The sequence below is a fragment of the Melanostigma gelatinosum genome (genome assembly GCF_949748355.1).
Source record: "Melanostigma gelatinosum genome assembly, chromosome: 3".
Taxonomy (NCBI): Eukaryota; Metazoa; Chordata; class Actinopteri; order Perciformes; family Zoarcidae; genus Melanostigma; species Melanostigma gelatinosum.
Genome location: NC_136636.1, coordinates 22,413,364 through 22,427,234, shown reverse-complemented (window position 1 = coordinate 22,427,234; position 13,871 = coordinate 22,413,364). Strand labels below are relative to the sequence as shown.

The 13,871-nt window shown below is 41.2% G+C and overlaps 1 protein-coding gene across 1 annotated transcript; it reads right to left on the bottom strand.

Annotated features, from left to right (window-relative positions):
- Positions 1-689: 689 nt before the first annotated feature.
- Positions 690-9,432, bottom strand: nudt3b (nudix (nucleoside diphosphate linked moiety X)-type motif 3b). The gene is made up of 5 exons (XM_079265931.1): positions 9,182-9,432; positions 7,735-7,845; positions 4,992-5,036; positions 4,818-4,902; positions 690-4,531 (listed from the first exon to the last, which is right to left on the bottom strand). Exons 1-5 carry the CDS (start codon positions 9,278-9,280, stop codon positions 4,335-4,337), a joined length of 537 nt encoding a protein of 178 aa, XP_079122057.1. The 5' UTR covers positions 9,281-9,432; the 3' UTR covers positions 690-4,334.
- Between the last annotated feature and the right edge of the window lie 4,439 nt (positions 9,433-13,871).

Below are 13,871 nucleotides of genomic sequence, written 5' to 3'. Positions count from 1 at the left end.
GCCAACATCTAAATAGGAAACTGGTGTCCATATTGAATATTGTAAAGTCTGTTTCTGAAGTACAAGGAACAGCTTCTGCTTCAGGGCTAAACATTTGTTACACACAGGAAATGGCACATGCAATTGTTCAACTCTTAATGTGAAATAACACCCACAAGCTGTAACTGAACAGGTTCAGAGTGGGTAGTGTGCTGTCGAATTGTACAGTACTATCCCACAATGCAATACACTAAGTACTGTATACGAATGCTAAAAGTATTGTTTTTGCATTTAGTGTAAAAAAGAAACAAACTTTTATAACATGAAATTAAATGTGCCAAATATCAAACCACAACTTAAGCATTAAACTGCCAATTAGACTTCACAGAGAAACTTTTTCCAAACAATGAAATGTTTGTTTTCTGTCATTGTTTCACCACCATCCACATGCATGTTCAGTTTCTCCAGCTGTGAGCAGCTCTTCCTTTTGCTTTGTTGGTTGTATTGTGGAAGAGCAGTGTACAGTACATCGACAGCCTGCAAGAAAACAAAAATCAATATAGGGTGCACACTGAGCGTGAACCTAATTTAGTTTTTACTTTGTGTCCACTTTTCCATCATGGTGTTGATTTGGACTCTAGCCACAGCGACAGTTTACTAAATGCAAAAAAAAGGATCACAAAATCAATGAGGCCGTCCTGAATGTGAAATACTGGTGTTTATTTGTTGGCACATTTATATTACAATCTTCAGTCTTCTCGCACTGGTTTTATTCCACAGTCCCAAATGACAAAAGGGAAAAGAGAGAAAAATCCAGTGACACATATACCTTGGAGAACAAAATTACGAGTCTGCAACTTCAAGGCTGAGGTCAGGTGCACGCGTTTAGTTTATTCAATTACTAGTATCTGGGGAGAACTTTTAACCGTTTATTCAGTTGTTAAAATGGCCATCTGACCATCACGCTAAAGGAAACGGAATATTACAATTCTCAGCAGCAAAGTGATGTGCTTTTAATATACAGTATATATGGGGTTTTTTTGGCCACAAGATGGGGCAGTACATATGTATACCATCACCTTTGGTAAATGAAAAAGGAAGTGACTATCTGAAGCTGTAATTGTTCTCTGAATAATTCATCCTCTGTGTGTTTCAATATCATACAAAAGAGCCAAATGTTCTAGAAATCTGCAGGGACTCCAATGTGCTTATATGGACACATGTACTTCATAAATCCACTCCTGAACTCCAGCCCAGATCACTGTATATATGACAGGAAGTGCTTGTATTGTGAGTTAGAAAAAAACAACAAAAAAAGGACACTAATCCTTATTGTCCAATGTGCGTCCTCTGGCTGTAAGGGTGCTGTGTTAGCTATATACAAGACACAACTGATTAAAGAACGGACAAAAGAAATCATATGGATCAAGAACAAGTGGTCATTAATAATGAAGTCCCTGGCTGTTACTTGTGGACATCCTCCTCACATTCATTTTGACAGTACCTGTCACGTGCGGCCAACCGCCGAGAGGGAATGAAATCATCGCCAATTACTCACTTTTACATTTGTCTTTTTTTAAGCCATATACAGATTCAAGCCCTTGGCGTCCGATTGCACATTTCAATGAAGACTTGGAAAAAGGGTCTCTTTTGAAGTGCCGGGTGGTGCGTCGTAAAGCCAGACTTCGGCCACCGCGCCTTTCCTGCTACACAGCAATAAAATCAAAGTCTCAACCTGTTGTAAAGGAGACTTTAGACTCCTTCCACATACACTTTCGGTCATGGAGGGATAATACAGGAGTCCGTCTGAAGCCTGATTTGCTGGGAGAAAGGACCATGAATAAGACAACCACCACCGCAGAGACACTGTCTGCCCCGTCTCTGGGGATTGACCCCCCAGATTTCACTTCTCAGTGTCGTTTCCCATGAAGGCTTCTGGACGACTGAATAATGATCCGATAGTTTTCTGCCAATACTTAATAAATGTGCATCCCATAATTTTAACCAAGAACAATTTTACTTATTTTGTTGGCATTAAAAAAAAAAAAAAAAATACAGCTCCCATGAGTCTTAGCAGTATCAAAACCTAAGAGAGCCGTTGTTTGTGAGAGTTTATGAGAACGTTTACTGTCCATAAATCATACTCTATCTTTAAAGCTGCTATCGTCAATGTTTCTATACAAACAGTGGATCACATGACTTCTGTTTGTTACTTGAAGTCATGAACCTGCAGAGTATTATCAACCGACAGTCCCAGCCTCGACGGGGCTAATAGAATCTTTCAGCGCATTGTTTTGATTTTATGGCCCAACACTTTGATGTTTTAATTCACCAACTGCTAAACACAGTTGTTAGGAAGCCTGCTATTTACATCAGGAATTGGTGGACCAAAACCGAGATAAAAGAGGATTGAATATTGGACGAACGTTTATCAGATGGACACAAACGCAACAAAATGAAAGCCAGCGTTGCTCTTTAAATGGCGGATGTGTAAATAAGCAACAGTTTCTGCCATGTAGACTGAAATGACTGACTCATGATTGCTGCAGCAGATTTAAATATGGACAGAAAAGCACAGCATCATGTGAAAGAACAATGAAAGAAACCCTCTGTGGGAAACACTCGGACTGAACAGTGAAACAGCTGCTTTACTTCTACTAATTCGTGGTTTGGAAACTCGCTGAGTCAAAGAACAGTAATCCTTAACTGTTACAAGGTTGTTTTTTTGTCGAAAAGAAAATCAGAACTTCGAGAATATTCGATTATAAATAGGCTCCTCCCTCTCACCAACAACCACATTCCTCGTCCTTTGGCCTCACACCGATGTATTCTATCCCAACAGCTCCAACGCCACGCCTTCAGCCCGTTCTTCCAGCCTCAGTTGAAATGACATGTCGGACTCACAGATGAGTAAGAGATGCTTTTTGTCATTTGTACTCTCCCCTTTGATCTATACAGAAATAAACAATTTACAATAAAAACCTCTAACATGCTATCTACAGCGCCTCCAGTTTCACAGTATTGAGCCAGCTGCCTGAGGCCCCGTGACGCAGCTCGGCAAAAGATACTTTTGCCAGACGTTAGAGAGAAAAAACAACATAAAAACAAACAAAACTAGTATCCAAAAGCATTTTACATGTTAAAAACAAGGTCTCAAACTGTACAAGGCTTGTTTGTTCTGCACCAGCATTATAGATTTGATTACTTTCGATGTCAAGCAGGTGTTTGAGTGTTTTCGGGGATGCAGATTAAAAAAATAAAAAATAAATGATCACGAGTGCCCACTAAAGTCACCTGTGCCGTTCCGAGCAGTGTAAACAATTGCTTTTTTTTTTTATAACCCAAACTGAATGTGAGGAGTAAAACATGGAAATGGGAGTTTAATAACTTAAGTGATATGTGCTGCAATGAAATTCAAAAGTCCATGAATTTGAAATCTACTGTCCTCTCAGCATGTGGAGGAAGACCTTGTAGTCAGTCAAAGGAGAGCAGTTAAACAAAGGAAAGGGATTTAAAAAGGAGGTAAAGACACTGAGAAAAAAAAAGAAAGAAAAGGTGGTTCATTTGACATTGTATGTTGACATTCCTTCACTCTCGTTACCGTGTTTGTTACGCTCTGCTAGAGAGTGAAACCTGTAGTGCTTGGCAAGCTTCCCCAAATAAGAGAGAAAGACACTTGACACTTGAAAAAAAAAAACTAGCGAGGGGGGGCGTATCCTTCTGATCAGAGAGAGGTCAACAACAACGATAAGGAAAAAAATGGAGAATCCAAAGAGACCTCACCACAAACAAGTCTGTTTGCACAGTTAGGTCACCCGAGCGAGTGAGACACAACATGACGGTGCTCATGCAAGAAAAGTCACTTCCCACAATGCTGTTCATTCCGATACAGACAACATTTGCTATCCTTATTTAAATGGGGGGGGGGGGGGGTACACTAATGGGCACATTCATTCACCACAAAAAAAATATATCAGAAAGCCTTTCCGCTTAAGCACTAAGTATACACTTTTACATTACAACAGTAAAAAGTAGTTCTTGCATTCAATAAACACCACGCTAAGAGGGCGTTAAGGGGGGAGAGTGAGGGGGGGGACATTTCATGCAGTTGTCAGTAAAAAGAAAACAAAAGGGTCAAAAATTACATTTACAAAGTGTTTCAGACTATTCACCCAACACTTGTCATCAAGTCTGTGCCACAGTTCTGGCACAAAGCAGTTGGCAAGGCAAACCATGTTATTGAGACAGAAGAGAAGAGAAAAAGAACAAAGAGGAGAGAGAGAGAAAGAAATGACACGAGTAAGAGCGCAAGTGGTGAAGAAAGCTCCCCGGAGGTGTCAGAGTTAGGATTTTAGTTATCTGATACCCGACACGGAGCTCTGATTGATGCTGTAGGTCGGGGACAGGTCCTCGCTTATCGTGGCCACTAGAGGCGTTCCGTTGCTGGTCAGGCAACTCTCCCGGAGAGCCTCGAAGTAGGTGGCCTGCACGGGCTTGTGACACTGCAACACTCTTATGGCATCGTCTATTTTGAACCATTCCCTTTGCCTCCCTGTTGGGACAGAACAAGACGCCATTGTTGGAACAAGTTAGGACATGTGAGACACAACAAACAATGAGTAATTATCAGTACTGTGCACAGCGTTCAAATGAAAATCAGGAGGGCAGGAACAAAGCTGCTGTTATAATCCCCCCCCCCCCCAACAAACGTACAGTAAAATCCCTGAACTGTAATATCAGTAAAGCCTGGGAAAGAACAACAGAGCTACAGACAGCATGTGACTGCCCCGTATGATCCCTAGTTTTGCTTTTACAAGTAAACAAATGCGAGGCTTTACCAATGTTGACCGAGTCCTCCCAGTCCTCCAGCGACTCCGTTACGATAAGGACATAGACGTAGGTTCTGTGTTTCCTCTCCTGGTTCTGTGAATATTTTCATTCACAAATCACATGCGTCATGGTCACGGTTGAAAAACACACAGAAAAAAAGGTCGACGGCAAACAAAGCTCACCTCAAAAATTCCAACTAAGCGACCTAAAGTGCCCTTCACCCCAGCCTGTAGAAGAGAGGAGAGTTATTCAAATGGAGTAAATACATATCGCAGCATAGTTACAGTTGGACAACTCAGGGCTGTAACAATGTAAGCTAACAGCCCAGCAGTCAACGTTGCGTGCTGTAACCTTGTTGTGTCATTTCTAAATTGTTTGTGCTGCAGTGGATTACATGACATCATAAGACTGTTTTTATCCCCTTCTAATTCCCGGGTTGTTGCGGGAATCCTCCAAGTAACACACGAGTCAAACATTCAAACATCAGTGACTTCATTGGAAGCCATGTCTTATATGTACCGATTCCTCCTCCATCCATTCATTTCACACTTCAGTGCAATGAGGTGTAATGTAGCCAACAGGAAGTCATAGAAACGAGTCCGACGGGCTACGTTCTGGAATCAGACATCTGAAGTCACAACAACTCAGTTGGAAATCAGGCTTTTTAAAAACCATTAGATAAACTATACAAGCGTGACAACGAACGATTATTTTCTTTATTGACTTCATCAATAATGAAAATAATCGTCTAACAACACACACAACTACTTTCACTGTCTGCTCAGGTCGACATCACTCCACTATATCTTTGCAAATAGTTATTTTCTGCTAAATCAATGTTAAATACAGCTTCTTTAACAGATAAATCCTTTGGTCTACAAAAACGTTAAACGGTGATAAATGCTCATCACTATCTCCTGGATCCCAAGCCGCACGTATCGGTTTGTCCAACAAGCAGTGAAAACCCACAAGATGTTTGACTACAATTGTAAAAACAGAGACAATCCGTTAATTGACACATCTGAGGAGGTTTGGCATTGTTCCCCCGCTGCAAGAAAAACTTGCAATTGTTGCGGCTCTTATTTCTACAGCTGCAAAAAACACCTCTGTTCCGCTATCACTTACTGTCACATACTGATGGCTCCTCTACAAGATGTTTGGAGTGCCATAAAGATCAAGTGTAAAGGTCACAAGCAAACAGATTCACCGTTTCTCTTCCTGTGACCCTTCACACCCAAGCCATGCAAATGTCACAACCTATCCCAGACAGTGGATGACTTGCATGTTACCTTTAAAACATAATGGGAAAAAACAATAATCTCCAAGCTAGATCTCAACTCCCAGAGGTGGTCAGCAGGTCAGGTTTAGATACAGAGCCAAAGCCACTTGCTGACATCTTTGCCGCTTCTTCTTCTTCAGGTTCCAGTTTCAGTCTATAAATACATGTTGACTGCACTCACGACACCGTGGACTCAAGAGTTGGACTCTTGCAAGATCATATGTGAAAGAACAGGCCCACCACTGGAAACCCTGAAGTCATGCCAGGGATTAAGCAATAGGCCAAAAGTCAACCTGTACGTTTCGAGATGGAAAATGTCTCCCAACCCAAGCATTCACATAACTGAAGACTACTGGCCATCGTCTTGGGACAGCAGATGCAAAGCATTGAGTCCTGTGTCTTCCTGGTGTACGACTATCGAGCACAAGCCCAGGCTGTGAATGTGTCAGACAGACCAAACGAACTCTCTGTCATCGTTTAACCTGCTGCGGACTGGCGAGAGTTCAAACCAATAAGCAAAAGCAATCACTCATATGGTCATCAGAATAAGCCCGGCCAGGATTAGGATATGTCCTGTTACACCACAGACCAATAAAAAGCCACAAGACATGGCGATGCATGAAAGTCACCTCAAAAGGGTCGGAATGCGGCCTTTTACCACTTGTTTTTGACAAACATCAGTAGTGATGCCACAATGCTTTTGACCCCTGTAGGAAATGTATTGGCAAGCCGCAGCGTCCTGCAACCGTCAAAAACTAGCAAACAGCGAGGAGCCAGGATAAGGAGTGGTATCAGCATCAATCAGTGTGATGATCACACACAGAGAATAGGCTTTGTATGGTCAGTGACACGCCAAGAGCCCCCAGCCGGGTGAGATTCAGTGTCTTCAGCACCCTGTCGCCATTCTGGTCAAAATGCCCAAGCGATGAACACGAGGTACCAAAAGGACAATAATAATTCAAGGGCCGGACGTTAGAGGCACAGGCAGTATTATTGATTTCAATGATCTGTAGGACTGTTTACTAATTGTGACCTATCCTCATAAATACACACACACACACACACACACACATACTTTGCCTTTTGTAACAAGGTACATGTGGTAGAAAATAGATAAAATAATAACTAAGTATGAAAGCGGATTGTTTCCCTTGGCTTGCTGTATTTGTGGGTTTGGATAGTGGTGCAGTGCAACTGCTGGGCAGCCAGTGTTCAATCTCAGTGTGACCTCCTTTGACACCCAAACACTGCTTTGTAACATGATGCTATGATGCAGCTTACATGTTGCTAGGCTCTGTCTCTCTGTCCGTGCAAACAGGATGACTGCACGAACAAAATGGGTTTCGACAGCGAGGTATTAGGCCCGGTGTTAAATGCAGACATGATTAAGTAGATGAAACACAATACATCTTATGAGCTTCAACTCAAAACTAATTTGCCACGCTGCAAATGGAAATCTACTCTCAGAACAATATTCCTGGCTATGAACCAAGTTCAGAGAGGAATATTTTTACATTCATGTTTCAGACACATGGGTCAAGTAAAGTGCCCAGTCAACATAGGGACTGCATTAGAAAACGAGAAGGGGCCCACAATATAGGCTGAATTCAGATATTATAACTATGAAAAACAGTTAAAGAACCAACCTCTTCACACACTTCTCGAGCTGCAGCAATGTTGGGCTCCTCCTCGGGCTCCATTCCCCCTCCAGGAACTATCCACTTATCAGGATGTCGACTACTGCTCACCAACAGCACCTGTGAAGCGTCCCATACAAACCTGGTTAGGCATTACAGCCTAACTCCATGCTGTTTGTTAATCGTGTTAAATGGTTTGTGTTCACATTTAAACAAGTGTTGCTGCTCGAGCAAGATGATTCAGTGATCTGTGTTCATAGCACTCACAAGAAGAGCCAAACACCAACATCTGACACAATAACTACCAGTCAATAATGACACTGAAAACTATCAAGTGAAATGAACTGGGGCCAAGTTATCCAGCTGGATGTTGTTGTTTTTCCCCCCAATAGCTAATGTATGAATCACTAACTTTGCTGTTTTGTATCTGCAGTAGTATGGTGAGTTCATGGTGCGTCAACATGTTCTGGCTCACTGTCTCGGGTAAAGGTTTCCAGCTATGTGCAGGTCAGATGTGTTTCCTGTAATCAGCCCATGTTCACGATCTGGCCTCTACTTTTACCGGAATGAGGAATTAAGTCTCTGATCAGTCTGCCTCCCTAGTAATAATGTTTCAACTACAAAGACATCTTTGAGCGTGTTGTTGACATCAGCTTCCCAAAAATCGCCTCTGATCTAAATGAATCCTGTAAAGTACTAGTTTCATTGATTTTTCGTGGGAGAGCGCACGATGGTAGCGAGTGGCATATAAACAATTTTGGTAACTACGTGGTGACATTTGGACACAACGAAACAGGTTTCTGGTTTGTCATGAAGCAGGGTGGCTGTTCCAAAATCTTATTATTATGGGTTTTACGTCCTAAAGTCAACAACGTAAAATAAGCAGTGATGCAAGACAACCGGGCTTCGCGACCAGTGTTGTCTGTTGGTTAAAGCTAGCACAGCTAACAGTTACATCAGTCCCATGTTTGGCTATCAAACCAGTTGCATTAACGCTAACCCAGTTAACACTAACAGTTACTTAGCTATTTTAATCATCTGTAACGGGAGCAGATACATACAGATACATAAAGTCACCGCTCATCACAGCCCGGGCTGTGGTCCCTGGCTAAGAGCCGGCTGCCCACAGCAGCAACACGGCTAGTTAGCAGGCTAGCGTTAGCATTAGCGTGCTGCTAACAGGTTGACTCCAAGTAACGCTGTGTATAAAAACCCGAGGTTGGTATATGCACAGCTAGGCTTACATAACCTTTTTGGTGAGTGCAAACTCAAAACGAATGTTTAATACACAACGACAGAAGACAATACAAGAGGTTAAGAAACGAGTGAGTCATCGTTTCTAGCTGGCATAGAACCACAGCTGTATTGACAAATACAACGTTACCGAGTCACACACAGAGTAGCCACAATGCTAATGCTAGCTTGGCCCGCTAGACAGCGACATCACCGGTCTCACCTCCTCCTCAGTCTCGCTCCTGAAACACAGGCAGGCGGCCCGCTTCTTGTAGCCATCCTCGTCGTACGTCCGGGTTTGGTTTGACTTGAGCTTCATCATCTCAAAGAGCACAAAAGTTCAAAAGTACAGCTAAGTTTACCACTTATAAAGATGATGGTTGTAGACGCAAAGTCCTCCTCCGGGGAACCTCGGCGTTTTACTTAAAAGAAATAACTTCTTCTTCGCTTCATTTTCACAAACCTGGGCACATCTACGGCACGGTCGCCATTACAAGGAGCCGCTACGCCCACGACGTAATAGGAATTGCAATAGCTCGGGGAGCGTAAGAAAACTACCCATCGGGCGTTGAAGAATCGCAACAACGGAGAGGAGGGGAGAACGCAACACCACGCTCTGACTGGAGTGAGCCGGTGAAGGAAACTGGTACTTTTGGCTTCAACTAGCTTCTCATGGCCACTTGTTTGAAGCAGATATAATTAAGTAATATTGTAGCCGACAGCCTTAATCGAGGAAGTATAATGTAACGCTATGAATGTAGTGTACCGTTAAAATTTAAAAATTATTGATTAATACTGGTTTGAGTAATCATTTTCAGCACCGCAGGTAATGGACAGCGCCCGCATATGTTCTCCAATACTGATCCAACAACATGCAATAAAATGATCTGTTTATCTCACGTTGTAACTGAACTGAAACATACTGTTGGTTAATCTGTTAGGCAATCCACCATTTGATAATAATCATAATAGTAATAGATTTTATTTGTATAGCGCTTTAAAAAGGTACTCAACGGCACTTTACATGGTAAAAACAGAAACAATAAAAGCCATAACAATATAAACAAGGCAAGTGACTACTGAGTCAATAGTCCTTTAACTCATTTTCAAGCCAACCCTTGCCTCTGTAATGTGATAATTGAAAGTTTTACTTTTTCCTATATCTGTGGATTTTGACGTTGGTCGGGTAAAACAACAATGTGAGCACCTTGCAATTCAGCATATTTTCTGACATTTCATAGATGTAACAATACATGGATTTATTGAGAAAACAACCAGTTGATTTATCAATCAGCAATATAATTGTTAGTTAGATGAAACAGCCACACTTGAATGCTTTTAATAGCTCTGTAGCCAGGTTTTTAAATTTGTGTCCAATCGTTTTTGCTGACATGCTTGATCTTGCGTGTGTTTTGTTAGTTTTGCAGTGGTTCCTTGTGTCTCTTTGAAGTCATTTTCTTGTCTCTTTGAAATTTGAATGTTTTCCGACTATGAGAAGAATATTTACTAATGGATGAAGGATTTCGAAAATATCTACCTCTTCAAGGTTGACAAGATGATGATTTTACGAAGCAAATCCTGCTATTTTTGAAGTTAATCTCATCAGATACCTCAAGTGTGCAACTACAATATACTCACACTTGACTCAGTTGAACATCTGCAACACACTTTGTTTTCCAAATAATGCTTAATTTAAAGAATAATATTGTTTTTTATTATGTTTTTGTGATATGCATTTAAATTACTGTTAAGTTAGTGGTATAAATAACTGCAGAGATATAGAGGGAACCTCTGGAGCTGCTGCCAAGAAATGTGGTCTCTCCGATATCCCTTTCACACACTCACAAGCACAAATATTAAAAAGTTATTTGTTGCATTGGAAATCTTGGCTATCAGACAAATAACCACCGGCAAAAACAACTAACCCAGGACCAGGAGCAAAAGAGAAGTTTTGCGAAGGACTTGTTCTTGAGCGCTCATGACTAAAGCAAGTTCTGTCACAAGTTTGTTGATGAACTTGGTCTTTACTCACTGCCTTCAGTAATGGCAACATGAATAGACGTGGATGAGGACTCCTCCGTGTCAGTCAAATGTTTTCTCTGGGATTATCATCAGAGATTTAAGGAGGAAAACTGCCGATCAGCACTAACACTCCACATCAAAAAAATATGAGTTCAGCTGATTTGGATAACAAGCAAAGCTGTTGCTGCAAACCGGTAATGCATTAGAAGCATTTCATATTTCAGAAATATTTGAGTCATCACCCCTTCAGTCTCCACAGTCCAATTTACACACACTACAAATTGTCAGCATAATCTGTTCTGACACAAAGCCATAATTGTTTATTCTGTTCTCATGGTGGCTTCATTGCTCGTATTATTTTCATTTTATTGCTTCTTTCACGCTCCTTTTTTCTGTTGAAGTCCCATTGCTTTTACTGCTGCAACAATCCAATTTCCCACCAGGGATCAATACAATTTCCTCTCATCTTATTTACTTGTATTCCCTCTGAAGTTTCTCCCAACAGATACTGACATTTGAAGTGCATCTTACCTTCCTCTGACAACATCTCAGATGCCCTTTAATAAAGCAAATGCAGCTTTTCCCGTCCAGAAACTGTTTACTGACAAATCAACTTTTCAAATAAAAGCACCACAAATTGTTCTTCCAACAATTATGTACAGATTATTTGTGATATATACCATGTCATTTTAAAGACACGCACACACACATATGTATATATACAGTATATATATATGTATGTATGTGTGTTATATATAATATTCTAGTAATATAAGTAGATTTGGCCTAATTAGGGAAATTGCGTCCTTTGCATGTACAAATGAGGTTAACACAATATAAAAACACATTGGACATGTTGTATCGGACATAATTATGGCTCTGCACATGTTCATGATATTGTGTCCACCAACCCCCCCCGTGTGCAGCTTAGTTGCTGATACATCCTGTTAAAATCGTGTCGTGGCACGCCAGCTGTGAACAGTTAATATGCAGCATAACCCTTTCAACATGTTAAACTTCAGTAACAATATAAATAGTATTTTTTGAAGCAGAAGTCAGGGGTCAAGATACTAAACATGAAACAAAGAATGTGCTCAAACTCACTGTAAATCTATTTTGAGATAGTGCAAAGTTATTGATTTCATTTGTTCAGGCTAAGTCGATGGGGATACATTTTTTTTTTTTTTTTGAAGATTCAGATCTAATCTAACCCCAGTGTTAACCTGCTTAAAAATAAACCTTATTGAATGTGTTTTTAGTTTTTGTTTCTATTTTCGTCCAAAGACTAAAATAGATCAGTTGTTTCCGCCTCTGCATTCTTGCCTCTCTACTCCTTCGGGAGGACGAGAGCAGGATTTACACAATTATACATATCTGTATCGGGTCATACTCAAGAGGCTCAGATATATATTTTTTTACTATCTGCAGTTGCTACGTCAACCCATTCTCTTTCGCATGGTCTCTGGTGAACCATTCACACAGAGGAGCAGAGACACAGTCATGTCCAAAAGAGGGCGCTCACTTCTTTCAGTAAATATGTACAGTATAGGCCTACGGGTCATACGGGCCACTCAATCGATCAAATGTTTGAGACTTATTCATAAAATAATTGACATTCTTTAGGAAATCCCTCGTTTAGATGTGTCATCTTCTACCTCTGTTAAAGGGTTGTTTTCTTTCCAATTTGAATTGGGGGTCTAAGTTTAATGTTGTATGTTGTTGGAAAGCATTCCCACACACATTTGTGATTTTGGGCATTATATTTAAAATTGACTTGATTTGGCATGACATCCATATCCTGCTAACATGTGCTTGGTGAAAGTGGCGGCCTCTCCGTCATTGGAGGGGGGGGGGGGGATACTTTAAGGAGCGGCTGGCAAGGAGAGGCCTTTTGCTGGCATATTGTTTCAGAGGCGTTATTTTGAATCCCACTGCTTTTCGGAAAAACCTGTCCTGCGTAGCATTCAAGTGATAAGATTGGGCAGATGACCATGCTCGCAGAGTTACAGGTCATCTGATTACGCAGGGTGGGTTACAGGGATTCATCATTATGTGTCAGACTGACATTAGGCTGCAGAGGGCCGTGTGCAGTTAAAGAGGGTGGTGGTAGTACTTGCCCGCACTCTTACATTCAGCTTTATAGTGAAACAGATGGGACACGATCCATGTGTAGGTATGAACAGGTGCTAAATAAATAAATAAACAGTTGCCATGTAGTTTCGAGGGAACCTCTCATCAAGCTGAGGGACCAGCTACTTTACCCTTTAAGCTTAATATAGACATAAGGCTGGGTCAAGCTGCTGAGTATCTGCTCTTTTATGGTGATTCACAGAAGGTACATTAGTTCAGGGTTAGAGAACAGTGTCGCACGTCAGACGGCTCGGTAGATTTATGACGGCACAGCCAGATACACACTGTGGGACCGACTGGTTGGTCAAAACACCATTTCACATTAATACTGAGCTTCCACGGGAATGCTCGCCCAACTCCTGGCACATTTCACGATGAATAAATAAAACTGGCATGACACGACATCCAACTTATGCCAGAATTGTTTTGCTACTCCTGGACAAGAAAGTCTGCCTGGCACAAGGAAACGAGAGTCTGACAAAAAGTGATGTTTTTGTTGTCTTTTTATTCTAGTAACTCTGCCACTGCGAGCTGCATCACATGAGGAGCTGACAATGCTAATGGTCCCGTGTATACTTTTAAATCGCTCCCTATTTTCCCTTTCACTCTCTGTTTCTTTGTCTTTATCTCCTGTTTATTTTAATCTTTTGTCTTTCTCGTAGGCATGTGATGTCCAGGATGTCTCATGTATTTTCTTATAAAGATTGAAAAGAAATAATGAAAACTGACAAAGCTTATGTTAGCTTGCTGTTATCTGACCC

Bases quoted from the DNA above. Each gene is read 5' to 3' on its own strand.
- nudt3b (XM_079265931.1), bottom strand. From the start codon at position 9,280: ATGATGAAGCTCAAGTCAAACCAAACCCGGACGTACGACGAGGATGGC. The intron at 5,037-7,734 runs GTTGGTTCTTTA...TCTCTTCTACAG, and splicing joins CTCGAGAAGTGTGTGAAGAG to GCTGGGGTGAAGGGCACTTT. The intron at 4,903-4,991 runs GTGAGCTTTGTT...AAATATTCACAG, and splicing joins GCTTAGTTGGAATTTTTGAG to AACCAGGAGAGGAAACACAG.